Source organism: Aquarana catesbeiana, linkage group LG02 (assembly GCF_042186555.1).
Source record: "Aquarana catesbeiana isolate 2022-GZ linkage group LG02, ASM4218655v1, whole genome shotgun sequence".
Lineage (NCBI taxonomy): Eukaryota > Metazoa > Chordata > Amphibia > Anura > Ranidae > Aquarana > Aquarana catesbeiana.
Window position 1 is genome coordinate 15,686,421 of NC_133325.1, and position 9,406 is coordinate 15,695,826.

Genomic DNA, 9,406 nt, shown 5'->3' on the forward strand with positions numbered 1-9,406 from the left:
ATCCCAATGACACCAATTAATTGAGGGCTGCTCTTTGTCATTTGTTTATTTAAATTATAGTGACAACAAAGATTTGGGCAGGTATTCTCCCCTGGGGACCACTATTCCACTGACACCACTGATTCGAGGGCTCCCCCCCCGGAGCTATTAACCTTTTGGGTCCACTCTCCCACTGACACCAATGGTTTTGGGGATTATTTTTTGAATCTTTTCCTGACACCAATGGTTTGAGGGGACGTTCTCCCCTGGCTTCCACTATCCCAATAACAACAATGATTTTGAGGGTATCCTCTACTTGGGGCCACGAGTCCACTGACACCAATTATTTAAGAGTGTCATTGTTCCACTGATACCAATGATTCCAATACCGATTAATGAAATGTGCAGGTTCCAGGGTTCACCCAGAGAAGTGTGAATGATGGTGTAGGAAACAGTCCAAACAATCTCGTGCCCTCCACCAAAAATAAGCCTTTTACCGGATGCTATGGATCTCCAGTGAAAGCGTTCAATCAAGCATGTGCCATAACAGGCACCTCTAGATAACCCGTGGTGGTCCTCATCCAACAATCAGTCTGAGCAGCTCCAAGCTGACAAACCCAGGCAGGCCCATTGTATGAACCACATTGGAGGAAGAGAACAGAGGCCGCATATAGTGTGACCAACCGCTAGGCACATATTTTCTAAAAACACGGAAGGTGCTCACATAATAGAAGCAAATTGTATGCGCAGAAACACAGATGCCTCACTGGCAAGTCTTCTCAGTGGGCATATGACATCACATGTTCAAGCCCCTCCCAATACATTTCACATTAGAGCGAATCGTCAGGGGAACAAGAGCGTGAACCAGAGACGCCATGTTCAAAATATATAAACTCATCCATTCAAGGGTTACAGGACTCCTCACCTCCTAGCATCCCCAATACACAGAGCTCCCCCCCCACTTCCTAGCACCCCCCACCTCCTAGCACCCCCAATACACAGAGCTGCCCCAACCTCCTAGCACCCCCCAGTACACAGAACCCCCAACACCTCCTAGCACCCCCCAGTACCCAGAGCTCCCCACATCTCCTAGCACCCCCCCAATTCACTGTGTACTCCCCACCTCCTAGCACCCCTCAATACACAGTCCTCCCCCCATCCCCTAGCACCCCTGATACACAGAGCTTCCCCCACCTCTTAGCACCCCTCAATACACAGAGCTCCCCCCACCTCTTAGCCCCCAATACACATTATTCCCCCACCTCCTAACCCCCAATACACAGTGCTCCTCCCACCTCCTAACACCCCCTAATACACAGGACTCCCCCCACCTCCTAGCACCCCACAATACATATAGCTCCCCCCACCTCCTAACACCCCCAATACACAATCTCCCCCCACCTCCTAGCCCCCCAATACACAGAGCCCCCCCACCTCCTAGCACTCCCCAATGCACAGAGCTTCTCCCACCTCCTAGCACTCCCCAATGCACAGAGCTTCCCCACCTCCTAGAACTCCCCAATACACAGAGCTCCCCCCACCTCCTAGCCCCCCAATACAGAGTGTTCCCCCACCTCCTAACCCCCAATACACAGTGCTTCCCCCACCTCCTAGTACCCCACAATACATAGAGATCCTCCCACCTCCTAGACCCCAATACACAATATCCCCCACCTCCTAGCCCCCAATACACAGAGCTCCCCCCACCTCCTAGCACTCCCCAATACACAGAGCTCCCCCCACCTCCTAGCACTCCCCAATGCACAGAGCTTCCCCCACCTCCTAGCACCCCCTAATACACAATCTCTCCCCACCTCTTAGCATTTCCCAATATACAGTGCTCCCCCTACCTCCTAGCACCCCACAATACACAGTGCTTCCCCACCTCTTAGCATTCCCCAATATACAGTGCTCCCCCTACCTCCTAGCACCCCACAATACACAGTGCTCCCCTCACTTCCTAGCACCCCTCTATACACAGTGCTCCCCCCACCTCCTAACACCCCCCAATACACAGTGCTCCCCCACCTCCTAGCACCCCTCTATACACAGAGCTCCCCCCACCTCCTAACACCCCCTAATACACAGTGCTCCCCCACCTAATAGCACCCCTCTATTCACAGTGCTCCCCCCACCACCTAGCCTAGAATGCACAATCTCCTCCACCTCCTAGCCCCCCAGTACACAGAGCTCCCACCTCCTCCCACGGCCGCCCAGTATACAGACCTCCTGTGGTCGCTCAGTAAATAACTACTGCAGAGTGATTTATGCCTAGCCCTCTGGCAGCTGCTCCTCTGAGGAGGCGCTGTCACTTGATGCTCACTGTGTCGTATGTAAACACAGAATCAGCACAGGAAGCCAATTTACAGGTGACCGTCGTCCAGTGGGGAGCAGAGGGTTAGTGAGGGAGGTGGAGCTACAGAGTACCACCATGCTATAAATGAAAAAAATCCCTGCTGACAGGAGTGACACTGCAGTCACTCTTGTCTGTCAGTGAGAGGCAGAGAAAGGGGAGCTCCCAGCATGCCCCCTCTGCTGCACAAACAGATAGTGCCCAGGGCAGGTGTCCCTTCTTCCCCTGCCTCCTCCCGGCCCTGTCTAGAGGTGCCTGTTATGACACATGCTTGACTGAACACTGACACATGGTTTGAAGGACTATTCTTCCTTGAGGGGTCATTATTCCACTGACATTAATGGTTTGAAGGACTATTGTTTCCTGAGGACCATTATTCCACTGAACATCAATGGTTTTAGGGGTAATTCTACCCTGGGGCCCACTATCCAACTGACACCAATGACTTGAAGGACCATTTTTTTCTGGGGTTCACTATTCCAATGACACCAATGAATTAAAGGTCTACATTTTGTCATTGTGTCTATTTACTGTAGCCATTGATATACAGTTGCCCCCTACATGATATGGTAGAGTGTCTGCGGGAATTTGTGCCCATTTGTGAGGTCAGGTACTGGGAAGACCTGGCTCACAGCCAGAATTCAAATCCATCCCAAAGGTGGTCAGTAGGGTTGAGATAAGCGCTTCCTGCAGGACACTTAAGTTGCTCCACACTATTCTGGTCAGACTCAGGGCATGTCTTTATGGAGCTGGCTTTGTACATAAAGGCATAATCGTGCTGGAACAGAAAAGAACCTTCCTAAAATTGCTGCCACAAGGTTGGTAACGCAAGGGAAGACTAGAACCCTTGTCATTCAAAAAAGCATTTGTGAGGTCAGGTACTGATGTTGAATGAGAAAGCCTGGTTCATAGCGTTCATAGAGTTAAGGTCGAGGTCAGGACTCTGTATAGGACACTCGGGCTCCTCCATGCCAAGCTGGTCAAACCAAGTCTTTATGGCTCTGGCTTTGTACACAAGGACACAATCATGATGGAACAGAAAAGGGTCTACCCCAAACTATTACCACAAGGTTGGAAGACCACCATCGTCTACAATGTCTTTCATGTATGATGGAATATCAACAGTCCACATTATAGCAAATACCTTAACTGCTTGAGTTGGAGGGGGTTTACATAGTTTTGGCCCTTTTATACAGGGGCATAATTTTATGCTTGTGGTGGATGTTCTTCCTGCTTGTTGGGGGGTAAACTCTGCCCTCTTATTGCCGAGCATTCCACTCTCTTATTGGGGGACATTCATCTTTGGTAAAGGGGGAACTGTACCTTCTTATTTGTTCAGAGATCTATCATGTTATAGGTGGGAACACTACAATTTTATGACGGACACCCTACACTTTTATTGGGGTGACACTGAGGAACACTCTGCTTTGTTATTTAGAACAACTGTTATTGAGAGGGGACACTCTGCCTTCTTATTTGGGGGGGGGGGGGGGGCTCTGCCATGTTATTGAAGGACACTCTGCCTTCTTATTGGGATACACTTTGCTCTTATACTTTGTCATTGGGTGGGATACTCTGCATTCTTATAGGATGGATACTCTGCTCTCATATAGGGTGGACACTATATTGGGGGGGTGCTTTGCTCTGTTATTGGGGAGGGCACTTCCCTCTTAGGGGAGGACACCCTTCCCTGTTATGTGGGGGATTCTGCCCACTTATTGGGGGACACTTTTCCCTCTAATGGAGGGAACATTTTTCCCTCTTATAGGGGGATACTCTAACCTCTAATAGGGGGGACACTCACCTATTGGGGGCACTCTTCCATCCCATTGGGGAGGACACTCTACCCTTTAATGGGGGAACACGTCTCTCTCTTATTTGGGGGGGGGGGCTCTTTACCCTCTAATGGGCAGACACTCTACCATTTTATTGGGGGGCACTCTGCTCAGTTACTGCAGGACACTCTACCCTTGTACAGGGGAGGACACTCTTTCTTATTATTAGGGGAGCATTTTACCCCCTAATGGGGGGGGAGCATTTTACCCTCTAATGGGGGGGCATTTTACCCTCTATTGGGGGAACACTGTACCTTCTAAGTGGGGGGGGGACACTACCCTCTGATGGGAGGGACACTCTACCCTTTTACTGGGGGACACACTACCCTCGAATGAGAGGGACACTCTGCCCTTTTACTGGGGGACACACTACTCTCGAATGGGAGGGACACTCTGCCCACTTTTTGGAGGACATTCTACCCTCTTAATGGGGGGACACGCTACCTTTTAATGGGAGCACACTCTACCCTCTTATTGGGGGGATATGCTTCCCTCTAATGCGGGGCACACTCTGCCCTCTTATTGGAGCACACTCTACCTTCTAGTGGGGGGGGACACTTTACCCACTAACTGGGGGACACAATACCCTGGACACTGAACATTATTATAGCACATGGGATATATTGCAGGCAACATGCAGAAATGGATGGAGATGTACTTACAGAAATATGTTGTCCATCTGTACAGTACCTAGAATATCTTGCAGTGTCACAGTGCCTGGGATTTAAGCTCTGTCTCTCCGTGTAGTCGCTGTCAATCCACCCATAATCCATTTAGCAATCTGCACTGACATTTTCATTGTCGTCTGCCTTCTACGGCAAGTAATTTTCACTGTTTTTTTTATAATGCTTATATTTTTTTTTTCCTTTGCGGTTTAATCTTTCCCAATGCTTTATGTTTCCTCCGGTATCATGCAGCCTCCCTGAGCCGGCTGCTGCATTGAAAATTCAACATGTTTTTTTTTTTTTTTTCTTGAAGTGTCATGCCCTGATCGCAGTCCTGATTGGCTCTCTCATCTTCGCCATTGCTGTGTTCTGTGAGCACAGGACCTGCATCGCTAATTTCTGCAGTCTGGGGTGCGTAGGGAGAGAGAGAAAGAGAGCCAGAGAGATAGAGGGGGAGGACAGAGAGAGAGAGAGGGGAGGACAGAGAGAGAGAGGGAGGACACAGAGAGAAAGAGAGCCAGAGAGATAGAGGGGGAGGACAGAGAGAGAGAGAGAGAGAGAGAAGGACACAGAGAGGGGGGAGGACAGAGAGAGGGGGGGACAGAGAGAGAGTGAAGGACAGAGAGAGGGGGGAGGACAGAGAGAGAGAGAGAGAGGGGAGGACAGAGAGAGAGAGAGAGAGGGGGACAGAGAGAGGGGGGAGGACAGAGAGAGGGGGGGGACAGAGAGAGAGAGAGAGAGGGGAGGACAGAGAGAGAGAGAGAGGGGAGGAGAGAGAGGATAGAGAGAGAGAGGGAAGGACAGAGAGAGGGGGGAGGACAGAGAGAGAGAGAGAGAGAGGAGGACAGAGAGAGAGAGAGAGAGAGGGGAGGACAGAGAGAGGGGGGAGGACAGAGAGAGAGAGAGAGGGGAGGACAGAGAGAGAGAGAGAGAGGGGAGGACAGAGAGAGAGGACAGAGAGAGAGAGATAGGGGAGGAGAGAGAGGATAGAGAGAGAGAGGGGGAGGACAGAGAGAGGGAGAGGGAGGACAGAGGAAGAGAGGGAGGACAGAGAGAGGGGGAGGACAGAGAGAGAGGGAGATAGAGGGAGGGAGAATGACAGAGAGAGAGAGGGGAGGAGAGAGAGGGAGAGGGGAGGACAGAGAGAGAGGGGGGAGGACAGAGAGAGGGAGAGGAGAGGACAGAGAGAGAGAGAGAGAGAGAGAGAGATAGAGGGAGGGAGAATGAGAGAGAGAGAAGGGGGGACAGAGAGAGGGAGAGGGGAGGACAGAGAGAGAGGGGAGGACAGAGAGAGAGAGAGAGAGGGCTATAGAGGGAGGGAGAATGAGAGAGAGGGAGAGAAGGTGGGACAGAGAGAGGGAGAGGGGAGGACAGAGAGAGAGAAAATGAGAGAGAGAGAGAGAGAGAGAGGGGGGAGGACAGAGAGAGAGAGAGAGAGAGAGGACAGAGAGAGAGAGATAGGGGGGAGGACAGAGAGGGAGAGGGGAGGACAGAGAGAGGGGAGGACAGAGAGAGGGGAGGACAGAAAGAGGGGAGGACAGAAAGAGAGAGGGGGAGGACAGAGAGAGGGAGAGGGACATAGAGGGAGGGAGAATGAGAGAGAGAGAGAGAGAGAGAGAGAGAGAGAGGGGAGAGGGGAGGACAGAGAGGGAGAGGGAAGGACATAGAGAGAGAGAGGGAGAATAAGAGAGAGAGGGGGGCAGAGAGAGAGAGGGGGGCAGAGAGAGAGAGGGGGGACAGAGAGAGAGGGGGAGGATAGAGAGAGGGAGAATGAGAGAGAGAGAGAGAGAGAGAGAGAGGGGGGGAGGACAGAGAGAGAGAGGGGGATAGAGAGAGGGAGAATGAGAGAGAGAGAGTGAGAGAGAGAGAGGGGAGGACAGAGAGAGGGAGAGAGAGGGAGAGAGAATGAGAGAGAGAGAGAGAGGGGGGCAGAGGGAGAGAGAGGGGAGGACAGAGAGAGAGGGGGGAAGGACAGAGAGAGGGAGAGGGAGATAGAGGGAGGGAGAATGAGACACAGAGAGAGAGAGAGGGGGGAGGACAAAGAGAGAGAGGGGGGAGGACAAAGAGAGAGAGGGGGAAGGACAGAGAGAGGGGAGGAGGACAGAGAGAGGGAGATAGAGGGTGGGAGAATGAGAGAGAGAGAGAGGGGGGCATAGAGAGGGAGAGGGGAGCACAGAGAGAGAGAGGGGGAGGACAGAGAGCGAGAGATAGGGGGAGGACAGAGAGGGAGAGGGGAGAACAGAGAGAGAGGGGGAGGACAGAGAGAGAGAGAGATAGGGGGGAGGACAGAGAGGGAGAGGGGAGGACAGAGAGAGAGAGGGGAGGACAAAGAGAGAGGGGGGAGGACAGAGAGATAGAGATAGAGGGAGGGAGAATGAGAGAGAGGGGGGCAGAGAGAGGGAGGGCGGAGCACAGAGAGAGGGAGATAGAGGGAGGGAGAATGAGAGAGAGCGAGGGGGCAGAGAGAGGGAGAGGGAAGGACAGAGAGAGAGGGGGAGGACAGAGTGGGAGGGGGAGGACAGAGAGAGAGAGAGAGGGAGGGAGATAAAGGGAGGGAGAATGAGAGAGAGGGGGGGCAGAGAGAGAGAGAGGGGGAGGTCAGAGAGAAAGAGAATGAGATAGAGAGAGAGAGAGGGGGAGGACAGAGAGAGGGTGAGGGGAGGACAGAGAAAGAGAGAGAGGAGGACAGAGAGAGGGGGGCAGAGAGAGAGAGGGGGAGGAGAGAGAGAGGGGAGGACAGAGAGAGGGAGAGGGAGATAGAGGGAGGGAGAATGAGAGAGAGAGAGAAAGAGAGAGAGAGAGAGAGAGAGAGAGGGGGGCAGAGAGAGGGAGATAGAGGGAGGGAGAATGAGAGAGTGAGAGAGGGGGAGGACAGAGAGAAAGCGGGAGGACAGAGAGAGGGAGAGGGAGATAGAGGGAGGGAGAATGAGACACAGAGAGAGAGAGAGAGGGGGGAGGACAAAGAGAGAGAGGGGGGAGGACAAAGAGAGAGAGGGGGAAGGACAGAGAGAGGGGAGGAGGACAGAGAGAGGGAGATAGAGGGTGGGAGAATGAGAGAGAGAGAGAGAGAGGGGGGCATAGAGAGGGAGAGGGGAGCACAGAGAGAGAGAGGGGAGGACAGAGAGAGAGAGATAGGGGGAGGACAGAGAGGGAGAGGGGAGGACAGAGAGAGAGAGGGGGAGGACAGAGAGAGAGAGAGATAGGGGGGAGGACAGAGAGGGAGAGGGGAGGACAGAGAGAGAGAGAGGGGAGGACAAAGAGAGAGAGATAGAGGGAGGGAGAATGAGAGAGAGGGGGGCAGAGAGAGGGAGAGCGGAGCACAGAGAGAGGGAGATAGAGGGAGGGAGAATGAGAGAGAGCGAGGGGGCAGAGAGAGGGAGAGGGAAGGACAGAGAGAGAGGGGGAGGACAGAGTGGGAGGGGGAGGACAGAGTGGGAGGGGGAGGACAGAGAGAGAGAGAGAGAGAGGGAGGGAGATAGAGGGAGGGAGAATGAGAGAGAGGGGGGGCAGAGAGAGAGAGAGGGGGAGGTCAGAGAGAAAGAGAATGAGATAGAGACAGAGAGAGGGGGAGGACAGAGAGAGGGTGAGGGGAGGACAGAGAAAGAGAGGGGGAGGACAGAGAGACAGAGAGAGAGAGAGAGGAGGACAGAGAGAGGGGGGGCAGAGAGAGAGAGGGGGAGGAGAGAGAGAGGGGAGGACAGAGAGAGGGAGAGGGAGATAGAGGGAGGGAGAATGAGAGAGAGAGAGAAAGAGAGAGAGAGAGAGAGAGAGAGAGGGGGGCAGAGAGAGAGAGGGGGGCAGAGAGAGGGAGATAGAGGGAGGGAGAATGAGGGAGTGAGAGAGGGGGAGGACAGAGAGAAAGCGGGAGGACAGAGAGAGGGAGAGGGAGATAGAGGGAGGGAGGGAAAGACAGAGACAGAGAGAGGGGAGGACAGAGAGAGAGAGGGAGGACAGAGAGATAGAGATAGAGGGAGGGAGAATGACAGAGAGGGGGGGCAGAGAGAGGGAGAGCGGAGCACAGAGAGAGGGAGATAGAGGGAGGGAGAATGAGAGAGAGCGAGGGGGCAGAGAGAGGGAGAGGGAAGGACAGAGAGAGAGGGGGAGGACAGAGTGGGAGGGGGAGGACAGAGAGAGAGAGAGAGAGGGAGGGAGATAGAGGGAGGGAGAATGAGAGAGAGGGGGGCAGAGAGAGAGAGAGAGAGGGGGAGGTCAGAGAGAAAGAGAATGAGATAGAGAGAGAGAGAGAGAGGGGGAGGACAGAGAGAGGGTGAGGGGAGGACAGAGAAAGAGAGGGGGAGGACAGAGAGAGAGAGAGGAGGACAGAGAGAGGGGGGGCAGAGAGAGAGAGGGGGAGGAGAGGGGAGGACAGAGAGAGGGAGAGGGAGATAGAGGGAGGGAGAATGAGAGAGAGAGAGAGAGAGAGAGAGGGCAGTGAGAGAGGGGGGCAGAGAGAGGGAGATAGAGGGAGGGAGAATGAGAGAGTGAGAGAGGGGGAGGACAGAGAGAAAGCGGGAGGACAGAGAAAGGGAGAGGGAGATAGAGGGAGGGAGGGAAAGACAGAGACAGAGAGAGGG

At 53.6% G+C, this 9,406-nt stretch overlaps 1 protein-coding gene across 5 annotated transcripts in view; it reads right to left on the bottom strand.

Annotated features, from left to right (window-relative positions):
* Positions 1–9,406, bottom strand: part of LOC141126663 (beta-arrestin-1) — a 229,097-nt gene that overhangs the window by 125,190 nt on the left and 94,501 nt on the right. The window contains exon 1 of one of the 5 annotated variants that reach the window (XM_073612609.1): positions 4,830–5,342. The exons of 1 other annotated variant lie outside the window; for it this stretch is intronic. In XM_073612609.1, coding sequence (XP_073468710.1) covers positions 4,830–4,940 — 111 coding nt within the window. In that variant the 5' untranslated portion in view covers positions 4,941–5,342. Of the gene's footprint in view, positions 1–4,829; positions 5,343–9,406 lie in introns of those variants that run through there. 3 more of the 5 variants (XM_073612608.1, XM_073612607.1, XM_073612611.1) reach the window with 3 other exon arrangements.